Source organism: Theropithecus gelada, chromosome 15, assembly GCF_003255815.1.
Source record: "Theropithecus gelada isolate Dixy chromosome 15, Tgel_1.0, whole genome shotgun sequence".
NCBI lineage: Eukaryota > Metazoa > Chordata > Mammalia > Primates > Cercopithecidae > Theropithecus > Theropithecus gelada.
Genome location: NC_037683.1, coordinates 48,571,403 through 48,597,882, shown reverse-complemented (window position 1 = coordinate 48,597,882; position 26,480 = coordinate 48,571,403). Strand labels below are relative to the sequence as shown.

General features: G+C 47.3%; 1 protein-coding gene across 2 annotated transcripts in view; it reads left to right on the top strand.

Moving 5' to 3' along the window:
- Positions 1-12,581, top strand: part of NFX1 (nuclear transcription factor, X-box binding 1) — an 83,809-nt gene extending 71,228 nt beyond the window's left edge. For both annotated transcript variants that reach the window (XM_025360361.1, XM_025360360.1), the window contains exons 20-24: positions 5,765-5,863; positions 6,471-6,537; positions 8,389-8,534; positions 9,277-9,381; positions 11,327-12,581. In XM_025360361.1, coding sequence (XP_025216146.1) covers positions 5,765-5,863; positions 6,471-6,537; positions 8,389-8,534; positions 9,277-9,381; positions 11,327-11,399 — 490 coding nt within the window. In that variant the 3' untranslated portion in view covers positions 11,400-12,581. The remainder of the gene's footprint in view (positions 1-5,764; positions 5,864-6,470; positions 6,538-8,388; positions 8,535-9,276; positions 9,382-11,326) is intronic.
- Positions 12,582-26,480: the final 13,899 nt, after the last annotated feature.

Here is a 26,480-nt window from a genome sequence, read left to right as displayed (position 1 = left end):
ATTTAGAAATACAATTGATATTTATTGACTTATTTAGCAACCTTACTAAATTCACTTACTTCTGATATTGTAGATTCTTTTGGATTTTGCATATATACAGTCATGTCTTCTAATGATAGTAATTTAATTTCAATTCCTGTTTTTTCTTTTCTTTTTTCTTTTATCTTTTTTCCTTCTTTCCAATTCTTAACTTTTATTTCTTCTTCTTACGTCGTTGCACTGGCTAGGGCCTTCAGTATATTGTTGAATGGAAGGTGGTAATAATAGATATTCCTTGGCCGGGCATGGTGGCTCATGCCTGTAATCCCAGCACTTTGGGAGGCTGAGGCGGGCGGATCACTTGAGGTCAAGAGTTGGAGACCAGCCTGGCCAACATGGTGAAACCCTGTCTCTACTGAAAATACAAAAATTAACAGGCGTGGTAGCGGACACCTGTGGTCCCAGCTACTGAGGAGACTGAGGCAAGAGAATTGCTTGAATCTGGGAGGCAGAGGTTGCAGTGAGCCGAGATCACGCCACCACACTCCAGCCTAGGCAACAGAGCAAGACTGAGTCTCACAAAAAAATAGATAGATAGATAGATAGATAGATAGATAGATAGATAGATAGATAGATAGATGGATAGATAGATAGATATTCCTGACTAATCCTCCATCTCTTGGGGAAAACTTTAAGTATTTCACCATTAAATATGATGTCTGCAGTAAGTTATTTGAGGATACACTATCAGGTCAAGAGGCATTTATTCAACGACTGGCAAACTTTCTGATTCTAGCAAAGATTGATTAAATTGAATAGCCCTGCAAAATGCTAATAATTGAAGAATTTAGGTGAAGGGTATACAGAAGTTTATTGTAATATTATCATAACTTGTCCTTGAAATTTGTTTAAGATAAAATATTAGACAAATGCAGACAAAGTATAGCCCTATTTTACCTTGAAGTTTGACTTTCAACAATTTTAATAGTACCTCTTTACGTATTGTGTAGAGGTAATATGATGACTACTAGTGCTGTCCAAATTTTCCTTGGTTTGACCCTTACAATGACTTTGTAGTGAGTGCTGTTCAAAACCCTTGCCCTTTAGGAACCATCAGTCAGTGTTCTCAGCTGCAGAATGTAAATTAGGAGTCCTAGGTTTTCAGAAATGCTATAGTGAATACACAGAAGGGTCTCCAAACATGGAAATATACTTTTGGTGGTTGAAAGACATATTGTATACTAGTTAGAGCCAGAGATCTAGAGTCAGATTGTCTGGATTTGAATCCTAGCTTCACAAATCACTTAGCTGTGAGACCTTGGGAAAGTCACATATTGTCTGTAAGCCTTAGGTTTCTTAAAAATCTAGAAATGTGACAATAACAGTATTTACCTTCCAGAGTTGTTGTGAGGATTAATACATTAAAATTAAAAATGATACTCATAAAACTCTTGGCACAAGAGCTTGGCACATAGTACGTACTCAGTAAATGTTATTGATTAAAACTAGGTATTTTTGAAAGCCTTTTGAATTTCTCCTCAATCTTGGTGATGACATAATGACCCTTACTATATAGATTCTTTCATAAATACACACAAACCTAAGAGAAAAAAATGCAAATTTAAAGAAAATTCCACCAAAAGTTGTATCTATTTATACACACACATATATACACACATACACCTATGCATATATGTATGTGTGTATGCATGTGTGTATATCTCTATTGTAGAAATAAAAAACTAGCAGGCCAAATTCAGCCCATAGACAGGTTTTATTGGTGTTTAAATTTGTATTAGTGGCCAACGAACCAAAACATCAAAAGATCTTCCCCTAGAAATTCTCATGAAAATTTGAAAAGTAAGCCTCTTTTGAAAAATTGGAAGCCTAGCAATGTGAACCAGATTATTGTGGGCACTAAGCTTGTAAGTGATTCCTGGTACAGTGTAAATGAAAATTGTACTAAGTGCTAAGCTGAAATCTATCTTTAAAAAAATAAAATAACTGAGTGTTGGTGAGGTGCCATGAGATTCAGACACTGATGGCTAGGGCACAAAGTGGCAATTCTGGAGACCACTTACTCCACATTGATCAAGAGTCTTATGTCCACTCCGTGTACCCCACAACTGGAAACATTTTCAAAGCTTTTTGCACAGAGATATTAATTGTGTCCTATATAATATTGAGAAACTGGGGAACTGTTAAAGTTCCACTAAATGGGAAATGATTAAAATATGGGATATACATAATTAGAAGACTATGAGCTATGAAAACAGTTAAGTGTGAAAACAAAATAATAATATGAGAAATGCTAACAAGATAATGCTGGGGAGAGGCAAAGAAACAAAGTTTTTTAAATTTTTTTATTAAATAAAAATGGTATATATTTATGGTAATACAGCATGATGTGTATGTATACATTGTGGAATGGCTAAATAAAGCTAATTAGCATATGCGTTACCTCACATTCTTATTTTTTGGGGGGGTGAGACAATTTTGTATATAATAATGGCAGCAGGCCGGGCGCGGTGGCTCAAGCCTGTAATCCCAGCACTTTGGGAGGCCGAGACAGGCGGATCACGAGGTCAGGAGATCGAGACCATCCTGGTTAATATGGTGAAACCCCGTCTCTACTAAAAAGTACAAAAAACTAGCCGGGCGAGGTGGCGGGCGCCTGTAGTCCCAGCTACTTGGGAGGCTGAGGCAGGAGAATGGCGTGAACCCGGGAGGCGGAGCTTGTAGTGAGCTGAGATCCGGCCACTGCACTCCAGCCTGGGCGACAGAGCGAGACTCCGTCTCAAAAAAAAAAAAAAAAAAAAAAAAAAAAAAAAAAAAAAAAAAAAAAAATAATGGCAGCTACTTAAAATTATAGAGAAAGACTGGGCACAGTGGCCCACACCTGTAATCCCAGCACTTTGGGAGGCCGAGGCAGACGGATCACCTGAGGTTGGGAATTCAAGACCAGCCTGGCCAACCTGTTGAAACCCCGTCTCTACTGAAAATACAAAAATTAGCTGGGCATGGTTGCAGGCGCCTGTAATTCCAGCTATTTGGGAGACTGAGGCGGGAGACTGAGGCAGGAGAATCACTTGAATCCGGGAGGCGGAGGTTGCAGTGAGCAAAGATCGCACCATTGTACTCCAGCCTGGGCAACAAGAGCAAGACTCCATCTCCAAAAATATATACATATATATATACACATAGAGAAAAATGTTATAGTGAAAAAAGGGGCCGGGCACAGCGGCTCATGCCCATAATCCCAGCATTTGGGTGGCTGAGGCCGGCAGATCACTTGAGCTCTGGAGTTCAAGACCAGCCTGGGCAACATAGCAAAACCCTGTCTCTACAAAAAATACAAAAATTAGCCAGGCATGGTGGCACACTTATAGTTCCAGCTACTGGAGAACTTGAGGTGGGAGGACGGCTTAAGCCCAGAAATTTATAGTGAGCTGAGATCATACCACTGCACTCCAGCCTGGGCTACAAGAGCCAGACCCAGCCTCAAAAAAACAATTAGAAAAAAGGGAACACTTATACACTCTGGTGGGATTATAAATTAGTACAGCCACTACGGAAAATAGTATGGAATTTCCTCACATTAAAAATAGAACTACCGGCCGGGCACGGTGGCTCAAACCTGCAATCCTAGCACTTTGGGAGGCCGAGACAGGCGGATCACGAGGTCAGGAGATCGAGACCATCCTGCACCTGGCCTAAGTTCTGGTGTTCTGTGGCACACTGGGGTGATGACGGCTAACAGTAAGGTGTAGTATATTACAAAATAGCTAGAAAAGAGGCTTCTGTATATTCTCACCACAAAGAAATAATAACACGGTGAAACCCCGTCTCTACTAAAAAAAAAAATACAAAAAACTAGCCGGGTGGGGTGGTGGGCGCCTGTAGTCCCAGCTACTCGGGAGGCTGAGGCAGGAGAATGGTGTAAACCCGGGAGGAGGAGCTTGCAGTGAGCTGAGATCCGGCCACTGCACTCCAGCCTGGGTGACAGAGCGAGACTCCGTCTCAAAAAAAATAAAAAATAGAACTACCATATGATCCAACAATCCTATTCCTTGGTATCTGTACAGAGGAAATCAAATCTGTAGAGATACCTATACTCTCACATTTGTTGCAGCACTATTTACAATAGCCAAGATATGAAATCAACTCAAGTGGCCAACATGGCTGAATGGATAAAGAAAATGGGTATATATATACAGAATGGAATATTCTTCGGCCATAAAAAAAATGAAACCCTCTCATTTGCAGCAACATGGATGAACCTGGAGGACATCATGTTAAGTGAAATAAACCAGACACAGAACGACAGATACCACATGATCTCATTCATATGTAGAATATTTTTTTAAAAATTAATATAGAAGCAGAGAGTAGAATAGTGGTTACCTGACTGAGAAGAGGGACGAGGTGGAAAGGGGAGGATGAGGAGAGATTGGTCAGTGGATACAAAGTTACAAATAGATGGTAGTAATAAGTTCCAGTGTATGTTTTTGTTGTTGTTGTTTTTGTTTTTTGGAGAAGGAGTTTTGCTCTTGTTGCCCAGGCTGGAGTGCAATGGCGCTATCTCAGCTCACTGCAACCTCCACCTCCCAAGTTCAAGTGATTCTCCTGCCTCAGCCTCCCGAGTAGCTGGGATTACAGGCATGCACCACACGCCTGACTAATTTTTATATTTTTAGTAGAGACGAGGTTTCTCCATATTGGTCAGGCTGGTCTCGAACTCCCGACTTCAGGTGATCCGCCTGCCTCAGCCTCCCAAAGTGCTGGGATTACAGTCATGAGCCACTGCACCTGGCCTAAGTTCTGGTGTTCTGTGGCACACTGGGGTGATGACGGCTAATAGTAAGGTGTAGTATATTACAAAATAGCTAGAAAAGAGGCTTCTGTATATTCTCACCACAAAGAAATAATAAGGTGATGGATATGCCTAATACACTGATTTGGTCATTATACAGCATAGTATATATGTACCGAAACATCAAACTGTGCTTCATAAATATGAAGCAATAACAATTGGTCAATAAAAGTAAAATAATAAAGAAATGTATTATTTTTTATTATTATTATTATTTTAGAGTCTCGCTGTGTTGCCCTGGAGCACAGTGGCGCAATCTCGGCTCACCACAACCTCTTTTTCCTGGGTTCAAGCGATTCTCATGCCTCAGCCTCCTAGCAACTAGGATTACAGGCATGCGCCACCACACCAGCTAAATTTTGTATTTTTAGGAGAGATGGGGTTTCACCATGTTGGCCAGGCTGGTCTCGAACTCCTGGCCTCAAGTGATCCACCTGCCTTGGCCTCCCAAAGTCCTAGGATTACAGGTGTGAGCCACTGCACCCAGCCAAGAAATGTATAAAAATGACATGCATATGTTAATGGAATTCTTTACTTTTCATATTTCTATATTAATTTTAACATTTGTATGTCTATTTTGTGTACTTTATCTTTAAACTAAGCCTCAGAGAAAGTCATCCCCCATTGACCATTCTCAGACCATCCCACACCTGCAAAATCCTCTTCCCCAAATAATCTAAGTCCCCAGTGTTCAGCCTATGACTCACTCAGATCCTTATAGATCTGTTTTGTTTACCTTCTTTTATGAATACCACCTCATATCCCAAGTTGTTGTTATTCTTTCCTTAATCAGTTTACTGAAATAGAGATAAATAATGCATAAAGAATTTAGGATATAGTAGGCACTCGGTGTTACTGTAAGATAGTTTCCCTCCCACTCCTTTTATTTGCATACCTCTCTCTCCCTTTCAGGAGATTAGCAGAGGCGTTTCATATCAGTGAGGATTCCGATCCTTTCAATATACGTTCTTCAGGATCAAAATTCAGTGATAGTTTGAAAGAAGATGCCAGGTATGTAACTTGTTCCCTGCTTTCTTAATTGTGGCTTGTCAGAGGGTTTAGTCTTTTGAGATGTCATAACTAATATGTGCTCCTCCTGTGATTAAGCCAGTTCAAGTTTGTTTGTTTATCTATTGTAAAAGATTACATGCTGTTTAATAAATATCCTTCTCTTGGTTTTTCAAAACTGTCCCCTTAAAGAACTGAACTTGGGGTAGGTTTGAGGTAAGAGTTTGGATGGGGCGGTGCTAAGAGTTTGGGCCTCCAAAGGGCTAGACTAGACTAAACTGGAGGATCTCTGGGCTTCATTCCGCCTCTGTCCACCTGAGTCTCACATTTGCACGAGTTCTCACTTGGAGCTGTAACAGCTCTTATTTTTCTCCTGGAGTCCCTGGCCCTCCAGTGGCTATTTCTCCTTTCATCTTCTCATTTCTTACATTTTTCTCTTTTGTTCTTTCTTCCATCACAGTCATCCTTCTGTTTTCTGACAATTCCTAATCTCTGCAGTTTTTCTGCCAGCATTGTCTATTGTCTCCACTTTACAGGGAGAGGATGGGTGAAAGGCGTTCTCAGAAGGGCAGGGACAGACAAAAGTAACTGCGGTGATTTCTCATTTCAGGAAGGACTTAAAGTTTGTCAGTGACGTTGAGAAGGAAATGGAAACCCTCGTGGAGGCCGTGAATAAGGTTGAAGTGGAAACATCCCACTGGACATTTCTCTAAGGCCAGCTTGATGGAAAAAAAAAAAAAATCAAGTCCTGGAAACACTGTCAAGCCAGAGTAGTTGTAGGAAGAAGTCACAACTTCTTCAAGGATCCTTATCTGTCTCAAAACACAGCCATTATACCATCTGTGGAAGCCTGTCCTGGTTCAGGACAGTTGACTGCAGAAAAGATCTACAGTCGGCCAGGCACAGTGTCTCAGGCCTGTAATCCCAGCACTTTGGGAGGCCAAGGCAGGCAGATCACCTGAGGTCAGGAGTTCTAGATCAGCCTGGCCAACGTGACAAAACCCCGTCTCTACTAAAAATATAAAAATTAGCTGGGTGTGGTGGCGGGCACCTGTTATCCCAGCTACTTGCAAGACTGAGGCAGGAGAATTCCTTGAACCCAGGAGGTGGAGGTTGCTGTGAGAGAGATTCTGCCACTGCACTCCAGCCTGGGCAACAAGAGTGAAACTCCATCTCAAAAAAAAAAAAGGAAAAAGAAGGAAAGAAAAGATCTGCAGTCAGCTGTCAGTAAAGGCCAGGCGTGGTGGCGCACACCTGTAATCCCAGCACTTTGGGAGGCTGAGGCAGCAGGCGGATCACTTGAGTCCAGGAGTTCGCGACCAGCCTGGGCAACATGGCAAAACCCTGTCTCTACAAAAAATAAAAAATTAGCCAGGCGTGGTGGTGCACACCTGTACTCCCAGCTACTCAGGGGGCTGAGGAAGGAGGATTGCTTAAGCCCGGGAGGTCAAGGCTGCAGTAAGCTGAGGTAGAGTCACTGTACTCCAGCTTGAATCTCCAGCTTGAGATCCTGTCTCAAAAAAAAAAAAGAAAAGAAAAATACTGGCTAAATGCCTACGAATGGATGAAGAAACTCTGGGTGAGGGGTCTCAATACTGATAGTTGAGTGACTGTGTGGGACACTTAGGAAGACACTCTAGCCCCTCATATCTTTGATGGGCTATTGTATGCTAGGAAAGCCCACTGATTCTTTATATTCTAAAGGCAGGAATGTCCCCTTTGGGAAGGATAAAAGTTGTATGACTATAGCCGGAGAGCAGTGGGATAGACTTCTTCAGAAGAGGGAGACCCCTGTCCTGGAGGCAGCCAGGGATGTCACGGAGGTAGCTTTAAGTGAAAAAGTCTTGAGGTTAGTCAGAAGCTCCCAGCGCTGCATTGGCTCCCTCCCTCTCCCATCAGAGGGGACTGTGAGTAAGGATGAGATAGCTGCTTTAGCCCCTGTGTCTAATGCTGGTGGTTTTCCTTCCCAGTCTCCTTACCCTCTTCCTATTCCCCTCCTTTCCTTCCTTCTGTTACCACTTCCCAGCAGAATACTAACATGAAGGAGAAAATGGAGTGCATTGTTCCTCTCCTAATTAAGAAACCCGAACAGATGTGTTTCTCTGCTTGTGTGTCTGTATCTGAATACTCATGATTTTTAAAGTAGAACATACTTTTAAAGGAAATAATCTTTTCTTGTTTTGTAAGTCTTTATTTAGTTATTTTTGGGGAATATCACCCACTCCCCCGTGATGGAACCTATCAGGAAGAACCATTACGCTGTCTATCTAAGTCGTGGTTCACTTACCCTTTGTCTCTAACCCTGTCCAGCTGCTACTGTTGTGGCTAACAGAGTAGGTGAAAGAAGTGCATCAACACCCATCTTCCCAAACCCCTCCAGGCTTGCTTGGCAGTTAGTAAAATGCTCTATGCTGTGGGCCTCTAAAATCACCTCATTGATCCGTGTAATTCTTGTGTGGTAAGATTAGTTGTAAGCCTTTTGTTTTCAGAATGATATGATCAATCTGTCATCTCTTCCCTTAATACAGGGAAAGAATAGTAAGAAAAGCCACAGCTTCCCTCCCATGAACAGAGACCACCGCCGGATCATCCATGACCTGGCCCAAGTTTATGGCCTAGAGAGCGTGAGCTATGACAGTGAACCAAAGCGCAATGTGGTGATCACTGCTGTCAGGTAGGTCGATCCCGCCATCAGAGGAAGAACTCCTAAGCAGGGCAAACTGGACCCAAGAAGCAGGGTCTGTCAATATTTGTCTTTCTTACTACCACTTTCCCTCTTGGAAAAGTAGAAGGAAAATCTGCTACTCTGGCACTTCCCTGATAATCTAAAGGCCTGAGCCAAAGAGTAAAACCTATGCCTCGATCCATAGGGCAGATGCACTCAAAATGCACAAGTGTCACATCTGCCTACAGTCATACCAGATGGCGGAAGCAGCATTTCTTCAGGCAAGGGAGCCTGCCCATCATATCTGCTCTTTTCTCCTTCTGTCTCCTGGTCCTCTGTCTGTCCTCTCCTTGGCTCTGTCCTCTTGGCAGAAAACAGAAAGAATGCTAAACTCTGGTTCAAGGCACCCTCTGTGAATGGTGTTTTTGCCATCAGAGGAAACTGAAGCAGTAATGTGACCAGGAGGGGACAGGGAGGACCTAGGATCACTCTCAGAACCTGGGAATAGGAAGAACTTCCCAATGAAGAAAACTTAAGTCTGACATGAAGGGAAGCAAGCCACAGGCCTAGCATAGATGGGTGGAAGGGATGGGGGGTTAAATGCAGGTGGCCATGCCTGAGAGCAGACAGTTCATACCAGAGAGTGCTCAGTAGGTCATAGTGCCAAAATCATGGGCTGAGTTTCTAGCTTTCTGTCCATCTCCACCAACGATTCTCACTTTTCAATGCTTGGTGTTTTGACTTTTATCAGGGGGAAGTCCATTTGTCCTCCTACAACGCTGACAGGTGTGCTTGAAAGGGAAATGCAGGCACGGCCTCCACCACCAATTCCTCATCACAGACATCAGTCAGACAAGTAAGATTCTCCAGCTGCTTTCCAAGGGGACCTATCTGTCCAGAAAAGCCAGCAGGGGTTGAATTGTCCTGGGCTGCACCAACCATTGATGGCCTCCTCAGGCCTTGCCTTGGGGTGCCATGTTCATATATGTAATGTTTAGTTGGGGTATCAGACACATTTGTTCCCACCACAGGGGTCCTAAGTTTGATGTTGATTCTAGAGAGAGCAGTCACTGGACGTAGTTTCCACGGTGTAGATGGTGACACTGGGAAGTGGATTCAGTCTGTCACACCAGATGGTTTAAGACTGAAACATCATGTAGTTAAGAATAGTTACTCTGGGCTAGGCGCGGTGGCTCACACCTGTAATCCCAGCACTTTGGGAGGCCAAGGCGGATGGATCACTTGAGGTCAGGAGTTCAAGACCAGCCTGGCCAGCAAGGTGAAAACCCATTTCTACTAAAAAATACAAAAAAGTAGCCGGGTATGGTGGTGGGCACCTGTAAACCCAACTGCTTGGGAGACTGAGGCAAGAGAATCACTTGAACCTGGGTGGGAGGTGGAGGTTGCAGTGAGCCGCGATCACGCCAGTGCACTCCAGCCTGGGCAACAGAGAGACAGACTCTGTCCCAAAAAAAAAGAACAGTTACTCTGAAGATGGAAGTGGGTGTGGGGATGAGAATTGCCGGTGACAGGGGTGGGTGGTACTTTCTTGTTTTGCTCTGTCTACTTCTGTATGGTTTGAATAATTTTAATAACAAACATATTCATGATTTAAAGAGAAAAGAAAGCCAAGTTGGCAAGGGGCAAGTCTGCCAGATGTTTTCTTGGACGGGAGCAGGGAAGGAGCTCTAAGAGTTGGGGGACTATTGGACTTCATTTGGAGAAACCAGAATTGTGGCCCGAAACCAACTTTAGAGCACTTAGTCATACCCTCAGTTGTCCCAGTTGTTTGTCACTTGTCAGGGAGAGGAAGGGAAGGCGGGATGGTGCTCCTCTGCTGCCCCACTGTAACCAAGGCAGTGTGGCTAAAAGTTACTTCAAAGCCCAGAAGGAGAGGGGTGCCTACTCCCATTCTGGCTTTCCACAAACAAGTCCTAGCAGTACCTCCTCTGTGATTCCTGCACAAAACCTCTGGAAGGGTGGTTAGGGCAGTTTACAAGGTCACCATGAAGGTCATAGCACTTAGTGTTCCTGTGGGACTGGTAGGTGTTGCCCACTGGGCTCTGACTCAGCCAAGAGCGTCCTGGTCCCCAGGACCAGCCCCTCTCCACCCCTAGGAGCTGAGTGCCCTAGGTTCTGGTCAGCACAGCCTACAAATCCATATGGGCGGTCACTTTGGAAACATGAGGGGTTTTCTCAGACACTGCCACAGTCAGGTCCAGTCCTGCTTAGACACAACCATGTGAAGTTATTGGCCCCTTTATCCCATGCTATCTTTTTGAAAACACTTTGCTTGCTTTATTTTTGTACAAAACTCCATTACAGAAACTTTTTAGAGCAGAGAGGATAGTATTACTATCATAAATGCCCATGTGCCCATTACCAAATTTCAAAATCACCAGCTCATGTTTGTCCCACTATCAAAACTTCACAAGTGAGATGCTCGCTTGGCTTAAGCTATTAACTGAGCATTCATTGAACTGTGAAGGCAGGGAAAAGTAATCATCATGTATGAAATACTGTGAATAGATTGTCAAAGGTTATCTCTAAACTGTAAAGTGTAAATAGAGAATTTGTTATCTCACAGAATGAAATTCCCCATGTAATATGTAAATCTAGAAAAAACAAAAGTTAAAAAAATTATTCACAAAGGGCAGAAGGAAAAAAGTAAGAATAAAATAAAAATAAAGTAAATGTTTAAGCTTCACAAATGGTAAATCAGCTGATCCTTAACTTTCTGAAGACCTATATCTGTTTCCCCCAAAGAAGAAAAGACTGATCATGCTTTGTTTGTTTTTCAGGAATCCTGGGAGCAGTAATTTACAGAAAATAACCAAGGAGCCAATAATTGACTATTTTGATGTCCAGGACTAAGATCAAGGTGCACTTAGATAAAAGAATGATTAGGTGTAGTGAGGACTCATTTGCCAGCAGATAAATCATGCCTGTTCCCCTCTGCCTGGCAGAATCACAGTCTCACATACTGTCTTGTACTGACACATCCAAAGCATGAGTGTGTCAGAAATCCCTTGTCTATTCCTATCTGTATAAAGTGTTTCATTATGACCAGATCTCCGATTGTATGGTCACTAGGTATGCAATTGTGTATTCAAAGAGGCTCTTCACACCATCACTGTGATTCCTCTGAGAGTTGGGGGACTATTGGGTTTTATTTGGAACAAACCATACTTTTATCCTGAAACCAACTTTATGCCACTAAGTCATAGCCTCAGTTGTCCCAGTTATTTGTTCTCCTGAAAATGCCTGAAACATCAGACAGACATTGCTTGCTTTACCCAAACTGATTAAAATCTTTAGGAGCACAAATGAATTTCTTAGTCTGAAATACCAAATAATGAATTGGTATACCATATCTGGAATTACACATGTTGTCTTAAACCCAGCCATCTTACCTAAGTCTTTTGCCAAAACCTCTCATAGGTATATCTAGCTGAACTTACTTTAGTGTTTCCCAATGCGATCAGTTCTAGACCTAGAAGGGGTCTAGAACTGCTTTACAGATTTCCATTTCCTTAAGTCCCCTGGCACTTCTCGTATCACATCACTGAACCTGTTCAATAACAATCAGTTTGGCCGTCCCCCATGATGGTAGGGGATATATAGAGCAAGTTTTTCTGCCAGATTCACACTGTGGTCTCTGAACCGACCAGTATATTCCTAACTCCTCTCTGATAGAGAAAGAGTCTCAAATGGACAACTGTCCTGTGTTGCTTTTCCCTAGGCCTTCAGCAGCCATATTGGTTCTCCCTGCCTCTGAGCTCTGGACTCTGTTCGAATATCCTAAGTAGTGTATGGACAGTTCAGGGCTTATGCCCAGCAGCCCACTGGAGGCATTCTTCAGGCTCCTTTAAGGCAGGTGCATTGATAGTTCCATTAGTATGACCCTTGCATTGGCACCCCTCCAGCCTGGAGGCCAGGCCTCCAGCAACTTCCTTCTGCCCCAGAACAAGCCACAAGCCCCAGAGCAACAGCAGGAGACTTGAGAAGTAGAGTCACGAAAACAAGCACTTAATTAAATTACAAAATTTAACTTTATAGGGCTTCCTTTTGATGTTTTCATTTTATTATTTCTTTTCATTTTTTTCCTCAATCCTCCTCCTCCTGTAGCAGGGCTGTCCTTTGGTCCTTACCCGGTGTGCTTCAAAAGGGATCAGGAACAGCAGCAGGAACAGGCAGCTGGAGGGAAGTAACAGAAAACAATAAAACCACCTCTGTCTGCGCCCATGTAGTGCAGGTCATTGGCCCCACACACAACAGGAAGCCCATGAGCATCTGTTACGTCTTTCAAGCAGTGGGTTCCGTGGATGAACAATACGTGTGAGAGTATCTCAGAATCAGCAAAAGGCAGGAGACCTGACTTCAGATTCTAGCTCTGCCACGTAACAACTTGCCACTTGATGCAATGAAAGTTTCACTGACCTCATTAGGGTTGTGAGGATTAAAGGTGTAATATACATGGAGGTACCTGATCCGTCAAAGATGCTCAAGTTCATAAAAATGATACTCAGTATCTAGAAAATATGTACACGTCTTCCTCCATAATACTAGCCAAGTAAAAGGTGTGGAATGCTAACCAGGCCTCTTCTGGTGAATATTTGCATGCCTACCCTGTGCCAGCCTTGTGCCAGGGCTGTGGGAAGCAGATGCAGGCTGGTTTCGTACATTTAGTAATCCAGGGAGCACACATGTGAACAGATGTTCTTAGTGGAATTGGCTGGTCTGCCACCAATAGGTCATTAATCGGTTATTAAAAGCTGAAGAGTCCTAAGAGGAATATTTTGTGAAGTCGCGGTAGAAATGGGTTAGCTCTGGGAGTCGGGGCAGGACACATGTGGGAAAGTGAAATGGGAGGAAGCGTTTGAGCTGAGGCTTGAGATGGTAGACTGCCATTTAGAGGAGGAAAGAGGCACATGCTGAGTGAAGGTAAGCAGCAGGAGACAGGGCTGGGGGAATGGTCGAGGAAGGGTTGTCCAGAGCAGGCAGACTACTAGGGGGACAGGTGATGAGGCTGGAGAGGTGGACAGGGGTCAGCTCGTGGAGCGCCACAGGTAGTGACAAGAATTTTAAGCAGAGTGGCATGGCCAGATTTAGGATCTAGACCAGGATTCAGCAAATGTTTTGTGAAAAAAGATCAGATAGTAAATATTGTAGACTGTGAGACTTATAGTTTCTGTTGCAGCTGTCCAACTCGGCCATCATAGTGTGAGAGCAGCCGCAGACAATATGTAAATGAAAGAGTAAGACTCTGTTCTAACGCTTTATTTGTGCACACTGAAATAATTTCATATGATTTTTATGTCACAAAATATTCTTTTGACTTTTTTCCCCAACCATTTATAAACATAAAAACCATTCTTAGCTCATGAGTTGTGCAAAAACAGGCAACAGGCTAGATTTGACCAGGGACTTTATTTTACCTACTCTGTTCTGGAGCAGTCCGTCAGGCAGAAGAGTATAAAAGGGATTGGAGGGCTACTTCAAGGCAAGAAGCTCAGCCAGGAAGCTGCAGAAGTGATCCAGGGAGAGAAATGAGGGTTATGGGAGTTGGCACTGCAAAGAGGGAGAGATTCAGATCAGGGAGGTAGGATTGGATGCCAGAGGTTTATGGGAGAACTAGCCCCCCTCAAATCACCAAGGGGACCCCAGGTCTCCTCAGCAAGGGGAAGCTGCTGCTCGTAGCTTTGGTGGATTCCTCACTGAGCTGTGGCATTGGACAAGAGTGTACAGGAGCATGAGCTAGAGGGAAAGAGCCCTCCGCCTCCGCCACCCCATGCATGGAGGGAGGACACCAGGACCCCAAGCTGTTGCTCCCTGAGAATCAGGTGGTAACTTCTCTCCCACACTGTCTTCAGCAGGAGAGTTTTTTTTGTTTTTTTTTGTTTTTTGTTTTGAGACAGAGTCTGGCTCTGTCGCCCAGGCTGGAGTGCAGTGGCTGGATCTCAGCTCACTGCAAGCTCCGCCTCCCGGGTTTAAGCCATTCTCCTGCCTCAGCCTCCGGAGTAGCTGGGACTACAGGCGCCCGCCACCTCGCCCGGCTAGTTTTTTGCACTTTTTAGTAGAGACGGGGTTTCACCGTGTTAGCCAGGATGGTCTCGATCTCCTGACCTCGTGATCCGCCCGTCTCGGCCTCCCAAAGTGCTGAGATTACAGGCGTGAGCCACCGCGCCCAGCCCAGCAGGAGAGTTTTTATGGGCCAGAGCTTTCCAGAGACCAAATTCTCTCTGAAATTCCCTCTGGCTTGTTTGGCAGGGCCAGTTGCTGTCAATAGTGTTACCTGCCTGGCATGCAATAGTGGTTATATGCGGGACTGTGGAGATGAAAGCAGGCCCTCCTAGTTGCAGGTCTGTTGGCTACAGCCCTAGATCCTGTCTTGAAGAGGCCAGAGAAGGTGGCAAGGGAGGAGGAGGAGAAGGTCTTGAGGGAGGAGGAGGGGCAAAGACTCGCTCACTGAGTCCTATAGATTAAGGTTTGGGGGAGAATCCCTCCTGTGTAGTGCTGGCCTTCTTTCTTTATGCCCGAAAGCCTGGAGACCTTGTTCCCTAAGGAGAACCTGCTGATGTGCCTCCTCTTCTAAAATCAGGGAGGGACGGCCAGGCCAGCTCCTTCACCATGGCAGACCTGCCTTCCTCATTAGCCTTCCTCACACACAAACATTGGGAAGTTCAGCCTCCCTAACCTCCCACATGGCCTCAACACAGATGTCCCATAGCATCTCCCATGGCTCAAGGATCCCCAGGGACTTCTCTAGGCCATGTCAGTCCCTCAGCCTACAAAGGCCAAGCCCAGAAGGAACAAGTTCCCTGGGGTCACACTGCCACACTAGAAACATCCTGTACCAGGAGGGGGCTGAGTCCTCAGGACAAGGGGAGCTGTTTTTCTTCCTGGCTTCCCCGAACACAGCTCAGTGGGAAGTCCTTCCCAGTGTCCCAGGCTCCCCTCAGCCCAGGCTTTGCAAGATCATTCTTCATAATGCCCAACCTTCTGGGAGAGCTGTCTGCAGAGAATCCAGCTGGACAGCTAGGATATCTGTGTTGCTGCCTCCACTCACTCTGTCCCTGGGCAGTTTAGGCATCAGTTTCTGCATCTGTCAGGTGAGATAATGGTTCCTGCTCATGGGCTTCCCAGAGCGATCATGAGGGTGGTGAGTAGACAGAGAGGGTCAGAGATCAGGAGAGTCTCTAAGTGCCATGTGGCATCTCAGCACAGGCGAACCTCTGGAGCCCATACCAGGTCTGGCCCTCAGAGAATAGCTCTTGGGGAAGGGGGAAAGGAACAGAGCTGTAATCAGGCTGCTCAGACAAGGGCTAGGGTTTTGGCCACCCCTACTGACACTCCCCTCACTAGATTCAAGCCTGACACATCAGTGAGGGAGTTGAAAGTCCTCATCTGCTCACATTTTCCCCAGAACCTTTTTTTACAGTAGGTAATGGCTATTGAGCACTTAATATGTGCTGAGCACCACAGCCATCTCTTACTCCTCAAAGCCCCATGAAACCAGCATGGTGGCACACATCTCAGCTACCCAAGAGGCTGAGGCAGGAGGATTGCTTGAACCCTTGAGTTGTGCAAGCCCAGGAGGCTGCAGTGAGCCACATTTGCACCACTGCACTGCAACCTGGATGACAGAGCAAGACCCTGCCTCCAACAAAACAAAGGCCAGGTGCAGTGGCTCAGGCCTGTAATCCCAGCACTTTGGGAGGCTGAGGCAGGAGGGGATCACTGGAGCCCAGAAGTTCAAGACCAGCCTGGGCAGCAAAGTGACACCCCGTCTCTACAAAAAATTAGCCAGGTGTGGTGGCATGCACCTATAGTCCCAACTACTTGGGAGGCTGAGGTGGGAGGATTGCTTGAGCCCAGGAGGTTGAGGCTGCAGTGAGCCAAGGTTGTGCCATTGCACGCCAGCCTACACAACAGAGAGAGATGTCTCAAAAAAAAAAAAAAAATCCCCGTGAAGTATGTATTCTTATTATCCTCATTTTACTAGAGGGGAAACTAAAGATTGGAGAAGTTAGGTCTCTTGCCCAAGATCACTCAGCAAACAACCGATGATCTGAAATTCCTCTCAGGTCTGTGTCCTTGACAAGAGCTGTATGAATTGCCCCTGAAACTGTCTCAAAACTGCCTTGGAATTGGGGCATTCGTACAGCTCTTCTTGGAGTTCCTGGGGCAGAGTGGCCCAGGTCAGTCCAAGTGGAAGGAAAGTTTACACATATTCCAAAGCAGAAAACACCAGTTAATCCCCAACTCCTGCTCTGGAAGACAAGGCTTTTTCTCCAGTGGCCACTAGGGTGCGGTATGTATCCCTAAACCCGGAGCCTGGGGGTGAGTGGAGGAACGCTTACACTTTGCCTCTGGAAAGCTCTCTATGTAAAACTGTTCAGTAGAGTTTATAACCAATATTTTTAAAATTTGTCACATTTCATTTTTTTAATATTATTTTCTCTCTGCTTGTTGATATACACAGTATAGGCCATGGGAAGGTTTAGGGCAAAGGAGTGAATGATAAAGCCTAGCTTCTTGTTGTTGTTGTTTTTGAGACAAGTCTTGCTCTGTCCCCCAGACTGGAATGCAATGGCATGATCTCGGCTCACTGCAACCTCTGCCTCCTGGGTTCCTGCAATTCTCCTGTCTCAGCCACCTGAGTAGCTGAAATTACAGGCCTGAAATTACAGGCGTGCACCGCCACGCCCGGCTACGTTTTGTATTTTTAGTAGAGACGAGGTTTCACCATGTTAGCCATTCCAGTCTCGGGTGATCCGCCTGCCTCATCGTCTGAAAGTGCTGGGATTAGAGGTGTGAGCCACCGCATCCAGCCTGCTAGCTCATTTTTTTAAAGGGTAATGCTAGCTACTGTATTGAGACTAGACCACAGGGCTGAGTGGGAACAAGGGAAGAGGCTGGAAGACCAGAAGGCCCCTGCTATAATCTGAAAGAGGCAGCACTGGCTGGAACCAAGGTAACAGTGCTGTAGTGGTGAGGAGTGGCTGGATTCTGGACACATTTTGCAGCTTAACACCTATAGCTTTTGCCGACAGCTGGGATGTGGGGTGTGAGACTGAGAGAAGAGTCAGGGATGACTTTAAAGTTTTTGGCCTGAGCAATTGGAAGACTGAGTTTGATGTTTACTGAGATAGGAAAGTGTGTGGGAGGAGCGGGCTTGGGGATGAAAATCTGTCCAGTAGGCAGTTGTGTGTGGGAGTCTGAAGTCTGGAGACAGGACTGGGCTGGAAATCTAATTTGGGGAGCTGTTAATGGCGCCTATAATGGTATTTAAAGGCTGGTGAAATCATGTAGGGAAGGAGAGTGAAAGAGAAGATGTCCAAAGGTAACTATGCCCTGGGTACACCCTCATCCTGAAGGCAGGAAGCTGAGAACAGGGCAGGAGTTAGAGATGTCCAAAGCCAGAGACGGGCTGAAGCTGCAGGACTCAGTGCTACAGGAAGTCCTGTAGGGTGACGGGCTCTAGGGTTTTCTTCCAGGTTGCCTAGGGGAGGATGGGCTTCTCTCACTTATCCTGACCTGTCTGAACCCCTTGAGAGAAGGGCCTGGCCCTAGGGCACATACTCAGTTAAGGCCTCAAGAGTGTTCAGGCTCCCAGGGCCAAAGGAGACCATGAGCCTTGGCTACTTCCACTCCTTTTATTTTCTTTTTTTTTTTTCCCAAGATGGGATCTCGTTCTGCCACCCAGGCTGGAGTGCAGTGGCGCGATCTCAGCTCACTGCAAGCTCCACCTCCCAGGTTCACGCCATTCTCCTGCCTCAGCCTCCCAAGTAGCTGGGACTACAGGCGCCCGCCACCATGCCCGGCTAATTCTTTATATTTTTAGTAGAGACGGGACTTCACTTTGTTAGCTAGGATGGTCTCGATTTTCCGACCTCGTGATCCGCCCACCTCGGCCTCCCAAAGTGCTGGGATTACAGGCGTGAGCCACCGCGCCCAGCCGACTTCCTCTCCTTTTCTTTTGCCCCAATATGGGTGCTCTAGAGGTCTCCACAATCTCTCCCTGGGCTACCTCGTCCACCTGCAAGCCTTCAACTGCCACTGCTGGGCTTCAGTGCTCTGTCTCCAATGCAGATCCCTGGCTTTCGCTAGATGTCCCAGCATGTCCAATACTGCAGCCATCTTTCCCCCACAAACTGTGTTCTCATGTCTGCACCACCTACCCAGTTCCTAGACAGAGCCCTGGACAACACCTTCCACCCTTCCCAGAGCCTACTCAAGGTCCATAACTTCCAGCTTCTGAATCTCTTATCTGGTCATCCTCTCTTCTCCCCCACCCTTCACCAGCTGTGTCAATTCAGCTGCCTCTCCTTGCTCTCCTGCCCCCAGTCCCTCCCCTTCCAATTCAGCCTCCACACAGAGGCTAAAGGGCCCTTTCTCCAGCACAAATCTGGCTCTGCCATGACTTGGCTTAACACTCTTTTCTGAATATCTAAAAGATGAAAGTCCCCGCTGCCCACCCTGGCCCCCTAAGCACCTCCAGCCACTCCCTACCTTGCCTGCTCCCTGTCAAGTGCGTCGGTGTGAAGAGAGTCCACCAGCAGGCTTTGTGTGAGCAACAAGGCTGTTTATTTCACCTGGGTGCAGGCGGGCTGAGTCTGAAAAAGGAGTCAGCAAAGGGTGGTGGGATTATCATTAGTTCTATAGGTTTTGGGATGGGGGTGGAGTTAGGAGCAATGTGTTGCGGGCAGGGGGTGGATCTCACAAAGTAAATTCTCAACGGTAGGCAGAATTAAAAAGAATCTTCTTAAGGGTAGGGGAGATTACAAAGTACATTGATCAGTTAGGATGGGGCAGAAACAAATCACAATGGTGGAATGTCATCAGTTAAGGCTATTTTCACTTCTTTTGTGGGTCTTCAGTTGCTTCAGGTGATCTGGATGTATACATGCAGGTCACAGGGATCAGGCTTAGCTTGGGCTTAGAGGCCTGACACTCCCCTGCAACCAACTGAGCATCCTGGGGCTCTGAACTCAGCCTTTGTTCCTGCCGTTACCTCTAGCTGGAACCCCCAGACCCCTGTCCCTGGTGAACGAGACTGCCTAGTATGGGTGAGAAGTGCCTTGAGAGCTGGGGTAGGCACTGGGTTGGGGGTCAGGGGTGGCGGGGAAAGAGGGAGTCCTTCCAGCGGGGCTCTGGAGGACCTCTCAAATGAGGCATCTCCTTCCCGCTTCAGAGACTCTTGTGGGGCCAAAGGTTGGGTGGGCCCAGGAGGGCACCTTCAACTAGCCTTCCTCCACCCAAAAACTGAGTCTCCCTTAGCCTTAGAAGTTTTATCATCTGTCTCATATCCCCTGGCACAGGACCAGAGGCCAAGGCAGGGCTTGGGGAATGGCGAGGGTTGGGGAGGGCAAGAACACGGTTTTGCTACCCCTGACAGGGCTCTTCCAGGGGCCTATTGCAACCCCCATCTAAGGACTCCTCATTGGCCAGTGAGGGTTTGTTTGGGTCCCTGGAGGACTCAAAGGATCAACCCAAAATTTGGGGCCTCATCTGTGTGAGCTGTGTATGTCTTCTCCCTTAGCCCCTGACCCAGCCTCAGAGCCTCCACCCTCCACTAACCAGGCCTTCCCACTGGGCCCAGAGCATCCTCTCCAGAACCCCCACCTTGGCTCCTGACCATAGAGACAAGGAGAGACCATGAGCTCTGGCAAACTCTACCCAGCCTTGCTACATCACAAGGGAATGCTAGTGTCAAGAATTAAACTTGAAGCATCTCAGTTCCTCTCAGCCTCATTATCGCATTTTTGAGGTATGAAAACTGAGGCCCACAGAGATTAAATCACTTGCCCAAAGTTCAGGGTGCACACTTGAGTGGGTTTTTTTAATTTGTAGTTTTGTTTTGTGTGTTTGTTTTTTTTTTTTTTGAGACGAAGTCTCGTTGTGTCGCCCAGGTTGGAGTGCCGTGGCCGGATCTCAGCTCACTGCAAGCTCCGCCTCCCGGGTTCACGCCATTCTCCTGCCTCAGCCTCCCTAGTAGCTGGGACTACAGGCGCCCGCCACCTCGCCTGGCTAGTTTTTTGTGTTTTTTTTTTTTTTTAGTAGAGACGGGGTTTCACCGTGTTAGCCAGGATGGTCTCGATCTCCTGACCTCGTGATCCACCCATCTCGGCCTCCCAAAGTGCTGGGATTACAGGCTTGAGCCACCGCGCCCGGCCGTGTGTTTGTTATTTTAACTATACCTATATGTTATATATACTCACGTTTACAAAATATACTTAATACACAATTTAAAAACCAAATAAGGCCGGGTATGGTGGCTCACGCCTGTAATCCCAGCACTTTGGGAGGCAGAGGCAGGTGGATCACCTGAGGTCAGGAGTTGAAGATCAGCCTGGCCAGCATGGCGAAACCCTGTCTCTACTAAAAATACAAAAATTAGCCAGGTGTGGTAGCACGTGCCTGTAGTCCCAGCTACTCAGGAGGCTGAGGCAGAAGATTCACTTGAACCCGGAAGGCAGAGGTTTCAGTGAGCCGAGATCGCGCCACTGCACTCCAGTCTGGGCAACAGAGCAAGACTCTGTCTCAAAAAATAAAAAATAAATAAATAAATAAAAAATAAAAACCAAACAAAAACTAGTCAAGGTCACCTCCTTGGTTTCTGGCTGAAAGCACAGGCTTCATGGGCACATTGACAAGGGCTGTAATTCCTGCTCTCTGCCCCTTACTGAGCCAATCTCCCCGGCCTCAGTTTCCCTGTATGTCAAATGGCATGATGACGTGCAGCTCCCTTCAGAGGGTGCGTAGTGATAGCAGCACACACACTGCCATGTGCCAGGCATCGCCCGCGTCGTCCTCCCAGCGGCACTGTGAAGTGGGAGCTATTATCTTGCCTAAGGTCATATGGCTAGTGAGTGGCAGGGCCGGTATTTGGATCCAGGCGGGCTTGCTTCATTGTCTGTGCTAAGTGCCACAGTATGAGCCCCTGCCATGTACAGGAGGGTGGGGGTCACCCTGAGTTTCACTGTTTCTACTGTAAGATCAGCACAGAGGTGAGTGTGGAGCAACTGTGCTGTTCAGAGTGACTCCAGCCTCCTCACAGTGAGGGTGCCAGCACCAGGCCAGGCCTGAGGCGACTGCTCCCACCTCTTCCTAGGCTGCAGGACCCCAGCTGAGGGAGGAAACCTAAGACCAGCCAGATCAGGGTGCTGCCAGTATCCCTTGGAATCGCTGGAGCTGAATGGGAGAGCAGGCCAGGCAGGGGTAAGGGGCTTCCCTCAAAGCTGGGACTACTAGGCTGAGAACCATACATTCATCTGCAGAGCCCTGGATGGGCCTGGCCTGGGAGTGGGGCCATGACATGAGGCTTCAAAGTGCTGTAAGAAGAGCTGGGGGGCTCTCCAGACACCAAAAGATCCAAGCCTTCTGTACATGTGGGGAAACTGAGGCCCAGAGAGGGAAGGGGTCCTATCCAGGTCACACAGCCAGTCCATGCTGGGCCTGGGAGAATGGGAGAGGGTCCGGTGCTCCCATGGCTCATGTCCTAGCCCGGGTCCCAGAGCTGCACAGATCCATCTACAGGAGGAACCATGCGTATGCATGCATGTGCATACGTGTGTGTGCGCACGTGTGCATGACAGCAAAACCAAGAGCAGGGACCTACAAGGTACTATGATGCCCACCCCACCTTATCCTGATGCCTCCCTCCCTCCCTCCCTCCCTCCTTCCTCCTTTCCTTCCTTCCTTCCTGATGCAGTACCTGTCTTTCTCCTCCAGAGACTGCCCTCACCTCTGCCCCAGCCCTTGTTTTCATCTCTCCCCAGGGCCTGGCCTCAGTCCACCCACCATCCCCCTTCTCTGACATCTTCTCCCCTTTCCTCTTTCCATTCCAGCACCATGGCCCCTCCAGCTCCCCCTCAGAGTGCTGGCTGTTCCTTCAGCCTGGCATGTTCTTTCCCCAAGTGTCCACATGGCTCACTCCCTCACTCCTTCAGGTCTTTACTCAAAGTCACCTTCTCACTGAGGCCATCTGCTCTTCACACCTCCCCACACTTTCTATACACTGCCTGCTTTTTCTCCATAGCATCTATAACACGCCATATATTTTACATAGAACGCTAGCTCCATGAGGACAAGGACTTTTATCTTCCTTATGCCTGTGTCCTCAATGCTGGAATGGTGCCTGGCACACTGGGGGCTCTCAACTGGTATCTGCCAAGAGAATGGAAAGGCTTGCTCTGCAACTGGTCAAGGCTCATCTGAGCCTGATGTTGGGACCAGAAACTGCAAGGTGTTAAGGGCAGCGGGCCTAGTGCAAGCCTGTGGCAGAGCAGTGGACAGCAGGTGGGAGCTCTGTATGAACCCATGGCTGCCCTGCCTCCAGGGCCCCTCCCAGGGACAGGAGGATGCCAGAGGGCTGAAGTGCTTGGGGAAGGGCAGAGGAGGGTAGGAACCAGAACCCTGGGCCCCGTGTATGCCTCTCTCAGCTGTAACTGAGGCCTTGGGATCATTCTGCTCTGGAATGCCAAGAATGAGAGAGGCTAACAGGGCCACTGAGGGTAAGACTGGGGAAGGGGCTTACAGAGGGTCACCGAAAAAGGCTATTGTACAGCTGGGGACTTCCAACTTCCAGCTGTGGGCCCTTCCCTGGTCACTCCCAGCCCTGGTTCCCCTGGCTCAGCTCCTCCCACCATGGGATGTCAGACACAGTCGTCCCTCCTGGATTCCCTGTGATCTCAGCAGGCTCCCCACCTGTTACCCCTACCCCCTGCCCCCCATTCTCACACTACAGGTATTCTTTCTTTGTCTTTTAAATACTACATACTGGCCAGGTGCGAGGGCTCACGCCTGTAATCCTAACACTTTAGAAGGCCAAAGTGGGTGGATCACTTGAGGTCAGGAGTTTGAGACCAGCCTGGCCAACATGGTGAAATCCGGTCTCTACTAAAAATGCAAAAATTAGCCGGGCATGGTGGCGCACGCCTGTAATCCCAGCTACTTGAGAGGCTGAGGAAGGAGAATTGCTTGAACCCGGGAGGCAGAGGTTTCAGTGAGCTGAGATCACGCCACTGCACCCCAGCCTGTGCAATGGGAGCGAGACTCCATAAAAAAAATATATATGTGTGTATATATATATATATATATATATAAAAACATACAAACAATATGGATCACATTTATGTGCTATCAATCATATAATAAACCCACAAATGTCCAACCCCAGAACTAGAAAATTTTAATAGCTTGCACTACTCTGGTGTTCCTCCCCATCTGCCTGTAGGAATTATTTCTTTTTCTAAAATAGCTTTCTTACATATATATAGTGAAGAATGTATTTTTGCTTATTTTTCAGCTACAAGACTGGTGTCACATTGTATATAGTCTGTATTACTTTTTTGTTTTTTTGAGACGGAATCTCACTCTGTCACCCAGGCTGGAGTACAGCAGCACAATCTCCACTCACTGCAACCTCCGCCTCCTGGATTCTGGATTCAAGGGATTCTCTCTTGCCTCAGCTTTTTGAGTAGCTGGGACTACAGGTGCCCAACTACACCAGGCTGCTGCTGTTTTTGTTTGTTTGTTTGTTTTTGTTTTTGTTTTGTTTTGAGGCCGAGTCTCGCTCTGTCGCCAGGCTGGAGTGCAGTGATGCAATCTTGGCTCACTGCAACCTCCGCCTCCCAGGTTCAGGCAATTCTCCCACCTCAGTCTCCCAAGTAGCTGGGACTACAGGTGCCTGCCACCACACCCAGCTAATTTTTGCATTTTTAGTAGAGACAGGGTTTCACCATGTTGGCCAGGATGGTCTTGATCTCTTGACCTTGTGATCCACCCACCTCTGCCGCCCAAAGTGCTGGGATTACAGGCGTGAACCATCACGCCCGGCTACTGTTATTACTTTTTATGCCTCCAGAATTTTTCTGTGTTGTTGCAGGTGTCTGTTGTGCCTTAATTTTCACTATTGTAGAGGATTCTATTATGTGCAATTGCACAGCCGTGTATGTATCTGTTCCCCTGTGGAGGGACATTTGGGTTGTGTCCAGTGTCTCTTGACCACCTACCTTGTGCAGTGCCCCCGACCCTCCTGTCATTAATCCACACTCTAGCTACATCCACAGACCCATGACTTCACGAACCCCATCTTCTACTTCTGAACTCCAGACCATATAAAAGGCATAACTGTGTTTATTGAGCACTTACTCTGAGCCAGAAACGATTCTCAACATTTTACATGTGGTAGCGCATTTAATTTTCACAGCAACACAAATGGGAGGTAATATTCTTATCGTCATTTTACAGATGAGAAGACCAAGGCCCAGAAGGGTTGAATATCTTGCTCAAGATCACACACCCTTTGCCACCCCCAATTCCAAGTCCCATAGGCAACTTAGACTCAGCACGTCCGTGATGTAACTTATCATCTTCCTCTCCAAGCCATTTCCGCACTTGTGTCCTACTCTCAGTGGGGACATCTCCAATCCCCAGGCCCAAGCTGGAAACTGGAAGCCTTTTCTGACTCCTCCCTCTCCCTCACCCACTCCATCCAAATGGAGCCTAAGTCCTGCACATTGTACTTCTCGGATATTGATCAATCCCATCTCTCGTCTCCACGTCCACAGTGCTGACCCATTATTAGGTGCCCGGCTGCTGCTCCTGGCTCATCACTTCCCGGCAGTCTTCGCAGGCCCGTCTCCACCATTTCCAGCATCCTACACACTGTGGCTCAGGTGTGCTTTCTAAACCTCACCTCACCATGTCCCCCACCTCCAGAACGAAGCCCAGCTTCCTCTGCCCATCCCCTCAAACTGTAAAGTGCAGCGCCCAGCCCCAAAAAAGACACCCCCCACCACCATACCTTGCTCTGTCTCCTCCTGGGAAGCCTCCTGGCCTTGACCCAGAGGCTGCATGTGAGTTTCCCCACCCCGAGCCCCACAGCCTCCAAGCCTCCCACTCTGCACGCACCTTCTTCCTTATAATTACCTGTTCTCCATTAAACTGCAACCCTCAAAGGCAGAGCACAGCACACCCACTGCACATCCCCAGTGTCCAGGCAGGGCCTGCACACAGTAGGTGCACAATAATTGTTGAAAGGCAAAATGCATGAGCAATGACAGGAACCATGGGTGATGCTGCTTTCTGAGCCCCAGGCAGCAGAGTGACTCCTGCCTGGCCCCAGGGTCAGCAGATCCTGGCCCCCCACCCCCACCCAACCTCTGCGGCTGCTTCCCTGGGGCTCTTGGGGCCCTATGAGGCTTCTTCCTGTGTCTTCATGTGTTCTAAGGATTTCCCTCTTTGCATCTTCCTTTTCAATTCCTTCATGTGGGAGCACGCTGGCACCAGGGAGAAGAAAGAGGAGCCCAACCCCTTACCAGCCTTCAATCTATAACAAGCATTCTCAAGGGAATTAAAACTGATTCTTAAAAGGAGAGGTGAAAAAAAAATCTTCTCTTTTTTATGTATAAAGCACAGAACATATACAGCACATAAATAGATATATAGTATATCTGTGATATTAAAATTTCATGTGATTAAGGAAAAAAAATCTAGAAGACTACTAGGGAAGGCACTAATAAAGGCTAAAAAATTCTGATCTACATTCTTGGACCTTGCCTTGTCTGGTCCAAGAACTGGCCAGAACTCAGGGAAAGGAAGAACCAGGGGAGAGTCTAGAGTCCAATCTCAGGATCCCTTCAAAGTATTTCCAAAGCCGGCTCCCCACCAGCCAGCTACGGTCCTTTCCCCAAAACAGCCCTTCCTTCCCCCGTGCCTGAAAATCCCTCATTCTGTTTCTGTCATTCTTTCATCTCACCCTGTTGCTACTGAGGGCACAGGTCAGCTCTTCCCCATTCTCCCCCTGGGGCACCCCAGTTCCCAGGGCGTGAAAGACTCAAGGCGCCTCGCCTCTACACCTTGGGCTAAGACATAGCCCTAGAGCTCCTGGAAGAACCCAGGAGGGAAGCCTGACCACAGGAGGCCCCCAGGAAGTGGGGCTACTGC